The 15153-nt window shown below is 43.0% G+C and overlaps 1 protein-coding gene across 1 annotated transcript in view; it reads left to right on the top strand.

Moving 5' to 3' along the window:
* The window catches only part of LOC115475447 (ran-binding protein 9-like), a 39027-nt gene extending 24131 nt beyond the window's left edge, over positions 1-14896 (top strand). Inside the window, exons 5-6 of the mRNA XM_030211175.1 lie at positions 4012-4123; positions 14288-14896. Of these exons, the coding sequence (XP_030067035.1) occupies positions 4012-4123; positions 14288-14418 (243 nt within the window). The 3' untranslated portion in view covers positions 14419-14896. The remainder of the gene's footprint in view (positions 1-4011; positions 4124-14287) is intronic.
* Positions 14897-15153: the final 257 nt, after the last annotated feature.

The raw sequence follows: 15153 nt of genomic DNA, 5'->3' as shown, positions 1-15153 counted from the left end.
GAGGAGAGTTTGAGGCGTATTTTCAAAGCACTTAGACTTACAAAGTTCCAGAGGTTACTATGGAAGTTTGTAAGCCTAAGTGCTTTGAAAATGAGCCCCTTTGTCAGCAGAAAACATTGAGATGACTCATGGTCCCAGTTCCTGCCTGAATAGACACTTTTTTTCTGGGGTATTTCCAGTGGTGTGTTGGTAAATTTTTAACAGGCTCTCTCCCCGGTCCACCTCTGCGCCCCCCCCCCCCAAAAATTGCAGAGCTGGCTATAGCCAGGGGGGGGGGGCAATGCATTACTCTCTCCAGGAAAAAAAATTTAAATGATCCCAGGTTCCAATCTAATTCATGTTTAATGTACGATAAAATGCCATAAATAAGTAAATATAAACTTTTAATGTTGAGCACCTGATTTTCAAAGTGAACATATTCCAAACACTATAATGAAAATAAAATGATTTTTTTTCTACCTTTGTTGTCTGGTGAATGTTTTTCTGATCATGCTGGCCCAGTATCCGATTCTGCTGCTATCTGTCCTCTTAACTCCGTTTCCAGGGCTTCCTTTCCATTTCTTTCTTTCTTTCTTCCTTTCTTCTTCATTTCTGGTCCTCAGCTTCTGCCTATTTTCTTCATCCATGTGCAGTTTTTCTCCTCTTCCTTTTCCCTCATCTCATCTCCTTCCTCACTCTTCTCTCCCCTCCATCCATGTCCAGCATTTCTTCTCTCTCCCCTCCCCTCCATCCACCCATGTCCAGTGACCCTCCTGTCCCTTGCCCTGCATGTACCCATGTCCAGCAGTGACCCTCCTCTCCCCTGCCCTCCATCCACCCATGTCCAGTGACCCTCCTGTCCCCTGCCCTGCCCTGCATGCACCTATACCCAGCGATCCTCCTGTCCCCTGCCCTGCATGCACCCATGTCCAGCAGTGACCCTCCTCTCCCCTGCCCTCCATCCACCTATGTCCAGCAGTGACCCTCCTCTCCCCTGCCCTGCATGCACCTATAGCGACCCTTCTCTCCCCTCCCCTCCATTCACAAATGCCCAGCGACTCCCTTCTCTCCCCTGCCACCCCCTCCCGAGTTCGGCGAATTCAACTCCCTCCCTTTGGATCCGGTCCCTTACGTCAGCGACGTCACGAATTCTTCGGGGTCGCTGCAAGCGCTGACTCTCCCCCGCTGGCGCTGCAGGTTCGTGATTCAAAATGGCCACCGAGACTTACAAGGGCGGCCTCCAAGACTTCGGCAGAAGTCTCGCGAGGCCACCTCTGGAAGTCTCGGCGGCCATTTTTAAAATGCGAACCTGCAGCGCCAGCGTGGGAGAGTCAGCGCTTGCAGCGACCCCGAAGAATCCGTGAAGTCGCTGACGTAAGGGACCGGATTGGGAGAGAGGAAGAGAGCCGGCTCACGCAATTCAACAACCGGCTCGCAAGAGCCGAGCAAAGTTAACAACCGGCTCGTGCGAGCCGGCTCCAGCACACCACTGGGTATTTCCTTTATCAACATGCCATCATCTAGTCAACTGCTGCAAGTTCTAACAATTTTTCATAATGAAATGACACACACAGGACTAATGCCAAGCTTTTGGTTTGTTCTGTTTGCAGACTGTCTATCCAGTTGAGAGCTCTATGTGAACATTAAATGTTCAACCCAAATTACAATTCTCAACAAACTAGGAGTAGCCTAGTGGTTTGAGCACCAGGTTGACAACCAGCAAATGCCCCGTTCAAATCCCTCTGCTGATGCTTGTGATCTTAGGCAAGTCACTTAAGGGGTAATTATGTACAGGTTGCTGAAAGTTAGGTGCCTGAAGTGTATGTGCACAGCTTACTTGTCTTTATAGAGGAGTAGCTAATGGTTAGTGCAGCAGCCTAAGAATAAAAGGAGCTGGGTTTGATTCTCACTGCATCTCCTTGTAACTCCGGGCAAGTCACTTAACCCTCCATTGCCTCAGGTACAAACTAAGTACCTGTATATAATACGTAAACCGCTTAGATTGTAACCACAGAAAGTCAGTATATCAAATCCCATCCCCTTGCCCTTTCCCATTATAGAATATCACGTAAGTGTAGTTACGTGTGTAACAGCAAATTAGGGCCAATTATTGGTTGTCATTTCACACCTAATTAAGCAATTAAGTTAACATGCATAACTATCAGTAAGCTATAACCTGCACATGCAAGATTAGAAAATCGGGGGGGGGGGGGGGGGGGGGGAGGTTAATCCTTCATGGCCTCAGGTACAAACTTAGATTGTAAGCTTTCCAGGGACAGGGAATACCAAGTGTACTTGTACTGCTAGGGGAAAAAAAAAACGTGTGCGCTAAATCCAAATACATAAAACCGATAAGGCCAAAAATCATTTATAATAATGGTAGCAGCTGATAAAAGCACACAAAAAAGAGCCCAAAACCTTTATAAATCACAACAGCCAACCTTTGCATTTTTTTGTCATCAAACTATTTTTAGATATGTTTGGCTCAAGTAATAGCACTATTGGAGAGGTTTAATTCATCTGTATACTAGGAGTACTCCCTCCCCTGCCATGCAAGATGTGGAATGAATGGTTACCACACCATTTAGGAGAGGGATAATGGGCTCTTGTATATAAGTGTGGTGCTTGATCTCTTCTGCCACTAGGCAGACTCAATGCAAATTAATTTACAAGATGTACATAACCTCAAACCTCTTTTCTAAAATGAGGTGAAGGATCAGCAGAGTACTGGAAGAGATCAGATTGCCAATCCCATTACAGATGGGAAAAAAATTGCCTGAGTGGTACAAAGAGTTTGGAAGGGGTGGCATCTCAGGTAATGGATATCCTGGGTGTTGACTGCCCTGTGAGCCCTCAGCTCTGTTTTGCTTAGGATTGCACTTTACCCAGAATACAGAGGGTGGGGCAGTTAATGGCTAAGTGCTGTTAGTGGCTAGAATGGTGATGACGACAAGTGCATGGAAAGGAGAGGCGGGACCATCTGTGTTGGAGTCATCAATGAAAGCTGGTGAAAGAGTGTGTTTCCGTAAGCTTACTTGTACGTTAAAGCAGTGGTTCCCAAACCTGGTCCTGGAGTCACCCCAGCCAGTTAGGTTTTTTGGGATATTCACAATGAATATTCATGAGAGATATTTGCATGTACTGCCTCCCACTGCATGCAAATCTTTCCCATGAATATTCATTGTGAATACCCCAAAAACCTGACTGGCTGGGGTGCCTCCAGGATCAGGTTTGGGAACCAGTGTGTTAAAGGAATGATTGGGGTCTTCTGACAGTATGAGCCCCCTTTTATCAGTATGTATGCTCTAGATAAGGGGTTCTCAACCCAGTCCTTGGACACACCCAGCCAGTCACGTTTTCAGAGTACCCACAATGAATATGCATGAGAGAGATTTACATGCACTACCTCCATTGCGTGCAAGTCTTTCTCATGAATATTCATTATGGATATCCTGAAAACCTGACTAGACTGGGTTGTAAACCCCTGCTCTAGATGAGTTTAGCTATAGAAGGTACAGTGATGATGGTGGACAACCCTTTACATATGTAAGAATGCAATGCACACATGCATCCTTATTCTTTGCTATTTATTAATGTTAGTATGTTAATTTGGACTCGTTGTATGCCAGTACCAATTGGTTTTAGGGTAAATTACAAAATAATAAACCAGTTTAGCAAATCAGCATATAGCATTATGGTGGAGGTCATGATATAGCTGTTACGAGTAATTTGCTTGTTGGAGATGCTGTAAACTAATAAATTTGAAACAAAAGACAGAGTCACACATATACACAAAAACGTACATGCCTTATATAGCCCCTGTCATTATGAGACACATTTTTCTATGTCTCTTCAGACCCAGTCCCCAAACAGACACACATGAATTTGCAAATGGAGATAGAGCATATGTGCCGTTTTGTCACTTTTCAACTGTATTTCTGGTTGTTTTTGCTTTCTTCTTGTTGGCCACTTTCATGGCAGCACAGTCTACTAACTTGTAAACTGTGTACTTGTGTTTTTCCCCAACCCTAGGATGCATTTAGTTTACTGGCTTACTCAGATCCTTGGAACAGTCCCGTTGGATACCAGCTTGACCCAATACAGAGGGAACCCGTGTGCTCGGCTCTTAATAGTGCAATACTAGGTAAGGTTGCAAAGTGGTGCTTTTAACATTCACATTGTTCAAATTCAAGGACTTAGTATTTATTTTGGCCTATAAATTTTCCTTTTAGTTCCAGTTCAATCGAAACCAGTGCTGGGATTATTCATTTGCACTACCTGGGGATTTTTTGTCCTTATTTTAATAGACACCCCCTCACTAATTGTACTAGTAAAAAAGGCCCGTTTCTCAAACAAATGAAACGGGCGCTAGCAAGGTAATCATGTAATGGCGATTGTTTTTAAGGGAACTGTTAGGAGAAATGTGCTGTGATGATAAGGAATAATTCGGAAGGGTGTATAATGAGTGATATGCTCCAGGGGTATGAGATGCGGATTGTTTTCTCTATGTATTTTTTTTTTTTGTCTCTTGTTGTGATTTTTATTTATAGTATTTTTAAAAAGATAGAGTATGCAGAAATTGAAAAAGTTTTATTAGAAATATAATGGTTGTTTACATTTTCAAGATTTCTTTATAAACAATATTTTTAGTGAAAACTTTGTTACAATGAAGGAAAAGCTTTCCTTGTTCAGGACCATCTATGACTTTTACAATTGCATCAGAAGAGTTTCGAACTCGAGTTTCGAACTCGTGAAAATGCTACATACAGTTGCCCATGTGTAAACACTGGTTCTTGGAGGAAAATGCCAACTTTTTCAAATATTTGTCCTTGTGACTTGTTAATTGTCATTGCAAAAGCCAATTTCACAGGAAATTGTTTTCGGCATAATGTAAATGGGAGGTCAGTGTTTCCGTTTACCTTCAGCCTGCTCCTCAGCAGTTAGTGTTCTTTTTCGAGTCATGTGATGTGCACCATGTTGGAGTGTGTGTCTGCTTGTTGTTTGTGAGCTACAGTACGTTGAAGTGTGTCTCTGTTTCTCCTCTGTGCCCCGCCCTCCCCTCCATGTGCTGCAGTTTTCCCCTCCCCTCTCATCCCCTCCAGTGCAAACCATGTGCAGCGATTGTCCTATACCCTTCCCTCCCTTCCGTCTCCAGCAATTGTGGCCTCTACATGATGTGCACCGATTCTCCTATGTCCTCCCCTCCCCTTGCGTCCCATGCCATCCATATCCTGTGATTTGCCTGGGTGTGAGTGTGTGTGTGAGAGAGAGAGGAGGATCGACAGCCTTTGGAATTTCACAGCCCACTCTTGGAGAGAAGGAAGAAGCCTGTGGTTCACCATTCTGCACCTGCGCCTCTTCCCAAGGATTATGGTAACATGCAGTCTCCTAGAATGTCTCTGTACCTTAAATAGAACGGGAAAGCCATTCTGACATATGACAAAGGGACTTGTGTGGTCTTCAACCCAGTGCACTATATCATCGCTGCACATGGATTGCATCAGAGGGGAAGAATTGCAGCACATGGAGGGGAGGGCGGGGCACAGAGGAGAAGCAGAGGCACACTCCAACTTACTGTAGCTCACAACCAACAAGCAGAGAGACACTCCAACGTGGTGCACATCACATGACTCAAAAAAGAACACTAACTGCTGAGGAACAGGCTGAAGGTAAACGGAAAAGAGCTGAAGCACAACGAAAAAGGCGTGCAGCTCTGAGTGAAGACGAAAAGGCACGTGAAAGTCAACAAGCCACTGCAAGGAAAAGGTCCAGGATACAAAAGATGACGAGGAAAGTGCAAGTAACAGATAAAGAAACGCAGATTTAGAAAGGCACAGAATTGCTGACATGACAGACGAACAGAGACAAACACAAAGAACAAGGCGCACTGCTATACAACACAAAAGATTTGAAAAAATGACAGATGAACAAAGAGAAAAAGGAGAGCATATTTAGAACGGGAAAGAATTAAACAAATAACAGAGAAACAGAGACTAACAACCAGACAGACAAAAAGATTTAGAACGGCAAAGACTTGCACAAATGACAGACAAACAATGAAGAACAACTACACAAAATATAACGGATTTCAAACGGAAAAGAGTTGCAAATCTGCAAAAAAAGAAAAAAACCCCGTGACACAGCACAAAATAAAGCAAAAAGAACGGATACAGTGACAGCACAGTATAGAACTCCAACCACAGGTTGTTAGTGCCCGTTTCATTTGTTTGAGAAACGGGCCTTTTTTACTAGTGTAGATATAAATATCATGAAATAACAATTGAATATCACTAAAACAGCTTTAAAAAAATTATTATAGCTGGTAGGAAACAGCAATTTTAGACTCTGTATTTTGTGCTCATTTTTCTACACTAAAAACTAAATAAATACACTGTATACAATACAGATGGCCAAATTTCAGTGAGGATGTCCTGTTTCCTGATGGGTTCATCTTAACTGTTGTTGTTATCTGCCTTGGAAAGCATGGTGTTATAAAGATGATGGAATATATTGAAATTAAATGAAAGTAGAATTAAACTCTCCTTTCATCGGGCCACACATAATCACATCTTCATCTGTTTTGTAGTTTACCTTCTAGATACACAAATGGATTATTCTGTTGTTTGAGCATGTTTCAGGGACAAGTGGTTTATAAGTCAAAATAATAAAAATATTTTGTGTCAAACAGATCTCTCATTTGTTAAAGCATAACTAAATGGGCTATAAGCCCCTTATGCAGTCCATTGGTTTTCTTATATTTTGTTCTTGTGATAGCTTATACTGTGACAAAACTGGAAATACAGTGAGACAGAATAATAGAATTCAGTAACATCCTGTTAGAAATGGGTACTAGATAACCTGAAAACCTATACAAGGAAAGAACTTCAAAAACAAATTGGTGAAGCAAGTCTTAATTAATTTATTATTTCAAAATATAACCTTGCAAGAATGGGTGTCTATTATAGTAAGCAGGCACATACATCCCTTAATTCTTACAGCTCCACACTCCCAGGAAATTTAAGGTGGAGCACAGGAAATGTTAAGTCAGAAAAATGAGTCTCTGCTTTGTTTTCATCAGTGCTGGCATAAGGGACTTAAGTTGCTTTATCATTTTGCTGAAAGAGAAAAATCGGTTTGGGAAAACACACAAAATTCAAGTATCAGTGGGGTAATGGTTTTGTTCTGTTGACACTGCAACCTCTGCTCTACCTATTGGTCAGTTAGTTTAGTTTTGGTTGTCATCTTCTGACAGACCGAAGGACCATCAAGCCCAGTATCCTGTTTCCAACAGTGGCCAATCAACTCTTGAAGCACTAGGGACCATTCAGTCGTGTCATGTTTCTAGGATAAGCAGCACAAAATCTGTTTTACTGTTCTGCAGTGAGGTTTCCTACATCAGTGCCGTGTGTGGTTCTGGTGTCAACAGCCACTATGCTGGCAACCTGTGGAGGAAGCTTCGCTGGAGTCAAGGGTGGAGCCTGCACCACGATTCCTTTCCAAACAGGGACATGGTTTCTTTCTCGAGGCAGGCTTAGTCTCAGTCCTCCCATGAGGAGTTCTTTGCTGACACCGATGAGGAGACCTCATGGACATCTGATGAGGATCCTAGGTGGTACCTGGAGGATGGGTTCTATGGTATCCTATCTGACCCCTCCCCTCCAGACGAAGGAAGGAAGTCTTCACCTGAGGGCCTTTCCTTCCTCGCTTTTGTCAGGGAAGTGGCAGCTGACATTCCAATTCAGTTGGAGACAGAGGACAAGCCCAGGGCTGAGATGTTCGAGGTCCTGGACAATGATTCTCCTAAAGAGGCTGTGGCAGTCCCAGTTCACAAGATCCTGAGATGTTCAAGTGAAGAACTGGGAGTCCCATCTTTTGGTCCCTATCCTCCCAAAGAAAATTGACACCATGTATCAGATTCAGAGTTCACCTGGTTTTGATAGGCCTCAGTTGCCTCATCACTCCTTGGTGGTGGAATCCACGTTCAAAAAGGCCAGGAGTTAGAGACTTTGCCTTGGCGCCCCCAGGCAGAGAAGCTCGAACCGTGGACTCTTTCAGGTGGAAGATGTATCAGGCCTCTATGTGGAACTTAGTGTGCAGTATGACTAATTTGGTGTTCCTCTACCACTGGAGCGGGCCGAATCACTTTGCCAGTTGGCCAAGCAACAGAAGGCATGTCATAAGTTACTGACCAGAGGCAAAATGACACTTTTTTGATGTGGCTTCCAGGATCTCTGCCCAAAGTATGACGACTCTCATGGCTGCGTGTCTCTGACTGGGACCCGGCAGTCCAGCAGAGGTCTACGATGCCACTTGCAGTGGGGATAACCGTTTTAGAAAGAAGGTGGGTCACGAACCTCATCAAAAAAACATACTAATACTCAATCACTCTCTCCCGATGGGCGCCTTCTGCACCCTCCTCATCCAGCAGGTTTTTGGACAAGACTAAGAAGGCTCCCTACTACTTGCAGAGGCATAGCGCTCCTTCTTGCCAGCCTCGGTGCACTCATTCTTGTAGTGCACCTAAGGCCCAGCCATCTCCCCGGTCAAAACAGAGGACGAGCTTTAACTGGCTTCAGCAGAGTGTAGCCGCCGTCACGGTAGCCATTCTGGGCAGCCTACTTGTAGGGGGAGGCTGAGCTTTTTCTAGGAAAAGTGACCCCTCGTAACCTCTGACCGGTGGATTCTTCAGATAGTCTGGGTCGGTTTCACCCTACATTAGCATCAGACCTTCAAATTGCCCAGCGAGAAAAAAAACAACCAACACAGACACCCCATCGGCAGACAAACTTGCCAAATACTTAACGAGAAAATTGTAAACCTACGCAATACGCTACCACTGAACACCAGTGACATCGAAAAATTCACTGACTGTCTGCACCCAGTCCTAGGTGAGTACCCAGCAGACCGAATCTGGACAAACTTTGCACTCCTCAACGCTGAAACAGTCACCCAAGCTATTAACAGATTCACCAAATCCCACTGTAAACTGGACATATGTCCCAACAACCTAGTAAAATCCGCCCCACAACGCTTCATAGCAGACCTCACCTCACACCTAAACTACTTGCTACAACATGGACTCTTTCCTAAGGACAAAGCCAATATACTAATCACCCCAATACCTAAAGACTCAAAGAAAAAAAGCAAATGATATTACCAACTACCGCCTGGTAGCATCAATCCCTCTGGTATAATCAAACTACTGGAAAGCATGGTAACCAAGCAACTTACTGACTACCTGAACAAATTCTCAATATTACACAAATCACAATCAGGATTCCGCTCAAACCACAGCACCGAAACAGTACTAATCACTCTCCTAACCAAATTCAAACAAGAAATTGCAAATGGCAAAAGTGTACTTCTCCTTCAATTTGACATGTCGAGTGCGTTCGACATGGTTAACCATAAAATACTACTAAACATACCTCTTTTTAATAAAGACTTCATGAAAATAAAAATAAAAAATACTACTAAACACACTAGAATACTTCGGGATCAGTGGAAGCAAACTCAGTTGGATCAATGGCTTCCTAACCACAAGAACATACCAAGTGATAGCAAACTCGAAAACATCACTACCATGGAAACCAGAATGTGGAGTACCCCAAGAACCACCGCTATCATCGACCCTTTTCAACCTAATGATGACCCCACTAGCCAAATCCTTATCCATCCAAGGACTCAACCGCTACATCTACGCAGATGATGTCACAATATACATCCCGTTTAAATGTGACCTAACAGAAATCACAAACGAAATCAAACTTAGCCTCCAAATCATGAACTCATGGGCGGATACATCTCAATTAAAACTCAATGCAGAAAAAACACACTGCCTCATCCTCTCATCACCACACAACACGAAAAACCCACACATATAAACACCCCAGACTACACCCTTCCTGTTTCAGATAGCCTGAAAATTCTCGAAATCTCACGCTAGAGAGCCAAGCAAAAAATACAACAAAGAAAATGCTTCACTCAATGTGGAAACTTAAGTGAGTAAAACCTTTCTTCCCAAGGGAAATATTCCGCAGCATGGTACAGTCAGTGGTTCTGAGTCACCTAGACTACTGCAATGGAATTTATGCTGGATGCAAACAGCAAATCATAAAGAAACTCCAAACTGCCCAAAACACCGCTGCCAGACTCATGTTTGGCAAAACGAAATATGAAAGTGCCAAGCCCTTATGAAAAAAAAACTACATTGGCTCCCAATCAAAGAGCGAATTGCTTTCAAAATCTGCACCCTGGTTCATAAAATCATTCACGGCGAGGCACCAGTCTACATGGCAGACCTTATAGACCTACCAACCAGAAACACAAAAAGGTCTGCACGCACATATCTAAATCTCCACTACCCCAGCTGCAAAGGACTAAAATACAAAACAACATATGCATCCAGCTTCACTTACATAAGCATGCAAATATGGAATGCACTTCCAAATGTCATGAAAACAATGCACGCCCTAACAAACTTCCGGAAATTGCTAAAAACCAACCTATTCACAAAGGCATACTAGAATGATCCAACCTAAACACCTGAACCCTCCAACACAATCGAAACTACTATCAAAACTGGACAAAACTTAACTCTCTCTCCTTGAATACTTATATACTCTGTCATCTATGATCATTAACACTTGACCACTCTGTATTTCTCTTACCGGAATTGGCGATCGCCATCACGGTACTATGTAAGCCACATTGAGCCTGCAAATAGGTGGGAAAATGTGGGATACAAATGCAACAAATAAATAAAATGCGTTTAAAAAAATCTCTAATCCTCACACCCATGAGTAATTTGAGCTGGTCACCGTCTAGGGATGTAATATAGTGTTTGATCTGGCTATAGGCAAACCTATGTCCCCAATCCACTCTGATCTTCTGTTGAGTCTCATCAATCGAAATAATACCTCCTTCCCTGTCTATGATGTGTTCAAGCAGATATAACCCCTTCTGTTGCCAGGCCACAAAGTTGTTACTATCCAAGCGGGGTTAAAATGCCACATTACCGCTCAGTGTAATCTGATCAGTAACAAAATCCCCACCCCCTCCCCAGACCTCTGACATAGGATTTCCATACCTCTCGCAGAGGTCGGAGGAAGAGGCAGAATTTGAACACTAGAATTATGCAGTAAGGAGAGTAAGTTTATAGGGTGCATAATAAGCCTGTTCCAGCTCTGTTGGGGTAAAATTAGATCTCTGGAAGAACCCAGTCCCAAGTGTCATAACAAATAGGCCTGATTTGTATAAACATAAATTAGGTAGCCCTAACACCCCTTGACCCCAATTGCCCACTAACAAATGAAATTTGAGTTACTTATTGACCCAACAAAATTTGTAAAAAAAAAAAAAAACTGGTTTAATTTTCTCATGTCTCTTTCCAGAAGGTGAAGGGGGATCATTTGAAGGAGTATGACTATACATATCAAGCTTATTCTCTCAAACAGAGAAAGGCAGGTCTCTCCACCCCTCCAAACACCTTTTGGTTTCCCCCAACATCCTAGGAACATTCAGCGCCTATAGAGATGACATATCCATTGCCGATTGAATGCCTAGATATTTAAAGGAGGTGTCCTAAGTGGCAAATTTGGACCCCAAGCCTGGTGCACCTGTGCGGAGGATGGAAGAGCCTCCGATTTGGCCAGATTCAGACAAAAACCTGCATAATGCCCATATTCATTAAACGTTTCTAGCAAGGTGTCTTAAGGAACGTTCATGGTTAGTAAGGTGAAACCAGTATGTCGTCCGCAAAAGCAGCCACCTTAAAGCTGCATAGTCCTATCCGTACCCCTTTAAATCTGGAGACCATGAAGGTCGTGAAGCAATGGGTCCAAGGTTAAAATAAATAACAGGAGCAAAAGGGGACAGCCCTGTGTCGTGCCTCGTATGGCAATAATTCCTGATTCCATGCCATTTAACTAGGATTTTTGCATAGGGGGAAGACTATATAAAGCCTTTACTGCAGACACAAATCGCCCTGAGAATCCATAACAATCTAAAGTAGCATAAATAAAATCCCAGTGCACCCAGTCAAGGGCCTTCTCCACATCAAAACTAATCAGGATGGAGGGAAAGCGGTCCCGCTACACTGTTCCAAAGATGCCAGAATTTTTCTTAGATTCACCAGAATCTTGGCAAAATCTTGATCTTGGCATTCAATAGCGAAATTGGTCTATAAGAGTCAGGATGGTTTGCAGCACATATTTAATTAGATGATGATCTGATCCAGGCATAAGCTTAACGTCCTTCAGCCAGCAAAGATAAGTTTTAAGAATGGTCCCTTGCATAGCATATCGTTTCCTAAAAGCAAGAGTTGAATAGTATGTGTAATTTTTGCATGAAACGAGAGACATATTTCAGTACACTGCTGTAAGATCATCTTGAATACCAACCTGTTGTAACTTCTGAAAGGCCTCAAGTAAAAAAAAAAAAAATCTAATTTGATATAGTATTGATGATTTTTGATAAGTTCATTAAGGGGCTCATTTTCAAAGCACTTAGACTTTCAAAGTTTCATAGGTTACTATCAGGCTTGTTTTCAAAAGAGATCGCCGGCGATCTTCCGACACAAATCGGGAGATGGCCGGCCATCTCCTAAAACCGGCCAAATCGGTATAATTGAAAGCCGATTTTTGGACACACTCGCCGGCATTCCGTCGCGGAAGCGGCTAAACTTCAAGGGGGCGTGTCGGCAGGGTAGTGAAGGCGGGATGTGGGCGTGCTTACGAGGTGGCCGGCTTCAGCTGATAATGGAAAAAAGAAAACCTGCGATGACGAGCATTTGGCCGGTTTTACTTGGTCTATTTATTTTCACGACCAAGTCTCAAAAAGATGCCCAAACTGACCAGATGACCACCGGAAGGAATCGGGGATGACCTCCCCATACTCCTCCAGTGGTCACCAACCCCCTCCCACCCAAAAAAAAAAAAAGCTTTAAAACATTTCCTTCCTAGGAGGGGAAGCCAGTCGGCCAGCTCGTAAAAAAAAAAAAGGATCTTGCTGATCAGTTATGTTATGACTTACTTGTTCTGAAGTGCTGTATTTTGTGATACTGTTTTGAGAAATGTTCAAGAAAGACTTCATACAAATTAAAAAAAAGTCCCTGCCGTTCATTTTCCCTTGATTGCTGTCCCTGATGTGCACTTCCCTTAATAGCCGTCTTTCTCTCTGAAAGTGCACTTCTCTTAATGGCCGGCTTTCTCTCCAACATGGAAATCAAAACCGTTTTTGCTCACAGTTTTTTTTAGTAGTAACAGTGGGATTTCAAACCAGCCACCTCTGCATTACAAGACCAGTGATGTAACCACTTGGCCACAGCTCCACTTACTTGGGTGTCCCTCCCTTTTGATTATACCCCTTCAGGTCTCTCTCAGCCAATCACAGTGCGTTAAGCTGTCTGTGAGTGGCTGAGAGAGACCTGGAGGGGTATAATCAAAAGGGAGGGACACCCAAGTAAGTGGAGCTGTGGCCAAGTGGTTACATCACTGGTCTTGTAATGCAGAGGTGGCTGGTTCAAATCCCACTGTTACTACAAAAAAAGCAGTGTGCAAAAACTTTTGATTTCCCTGTTCAGGGAGCAAGACGGCCATTAAGAGAACTGCACTTTCAGAGAGAAAGACGGCTATTAAGGGAAGTGCACATCAGGGACGGCCATCAAGGGAAAATGCACAGCAGGGACTTTTTTTCATTTGTATGAAGTCTTTCTTGAACATTTCTCAAAACAGTATCACAAAATACAGCACTCCTGAACAAGTAAGTCATAACATAACTGATCAGCAAGATCTAAACATCCAGAAGTACCAGTGCAGTACGAATGCTAGCCCCTCTCACGGCCAAATGCCTTGGATTTGACCAGGTTTGAGATGGCCGGTTCCAGCTTCCATTATCGCTGAAAAACAAAGTCGGCCATCTCAAACCCAGCGATCTGTGGCATTTGGCCGGCCCAACCGTATTATCAAAACAAAAGTTGGCCGGCCATCTTTTTCGATAATACAGTTCCGGCCAGCTGTTGCGGCGCCGCCAAAATAGATCGCCGGCAATCGATTTCGCTGGCGCCGTTTGATTATGCCCCTCTGTGTAACTTTGTAAGTCTAAGCGCTTTGAAAATACACCTCTAAATTTCTCATTTTCTTTGTTTTGCATCAAGTTAACCTACAGCACTTTTGGTTTCAGGCAATGATATAGTAGTGGTTTGGGGTTATTTTTGTTTTACCTTTTTTTGTATTTTTTTAAACCATAATGCTGTTCAACTTATTGTGGCTTTCTGTTTTTTTTGCTCCCTCCCCCTCCCCCCCTCCAGAGACCCACAATCTGCCAAAGCAACCACCCCTCGCCCTGGCCATGGGGCAGGCCATGCAATGTCTAGGACTTATGGCCCGATCAGGAGTTGGCTCCTGTGCATTCGCCACCGTGGAAGACTATCTGCACTAACTATGCACAGAGGAAGAGCTCAGCATGGGGCATGTGTTCAGCATAGAGCCAGACCTGGGAAATCATCTCTGCTGATTTTGAATTTGGATTTTTATTTTAATGATTAGTTATGTACTGGGGACAGGTTTCTTCTGTCACTTTATGGCTGCTTCCTAGTTTACAGCATGATGAAACGTGTGTTTTGTTTTTTGTTTTGGGTTGTTTTTTTAATTTCTTTCCTTTTTTTTTTTTTTTTTTTTTGAAACTTCCCAGTGTTAGGAAGAATTTACTTCCCCATTTTCAACCTCTTATAAAAATTTAAAAAAAACAACCAAGGGCACAAAATTGTTTTGATCTAGCAGCACACAGAATAATAGTTCTTATAATTTCACACAGTTTGAATTTGACATTAAAAGTCCCAGTAACTTGAATTAATAGGAGCCATTTTCCCTTTCAACATAATTTGTATAAGTCAAATTGGGAAAGAGCCAAAAACAAACCAAATAATCATTTTAATAGAACAAAAACAAAAATACCACACCCCTTACCTTTTGTGAAGGGGAGAGGGATGTAGGAGGTGTATGTATGTGTTTTTAGCATGTGTGTGAGGTAAAGTTCTAAGCTGGACAAGTTCCCGTTCTCCCATTTAGCACACTGGTCAGTCTGTACTGTGCAACATGCGTAAGCATCTGACAGTTTACAAAAGATAGTGCTGTCAGAAGGAATCCATCTTTCTAAATGTGTTCTGTAAAACTT

This window comes from Microcaecilia unicolor, chromosome 1, assembly GCF_901765095.1.
Source record: "Microcaecilia unicolor chromosome 1, aMicUni1.1, whole genome shotgun sequence".
Lineage (NCBI taxonomy): Eukaryota > Metazoa > Chordata > Amphibia > Gymnophiona > Siphonopidae > Microcaecilia > Microcaecilia unicolor.
The sequence above is the reverse complement of the archived record's forward strand: the minus strand, read 5'-3'. Positions and strand labels throughout refer to the sequence as shown.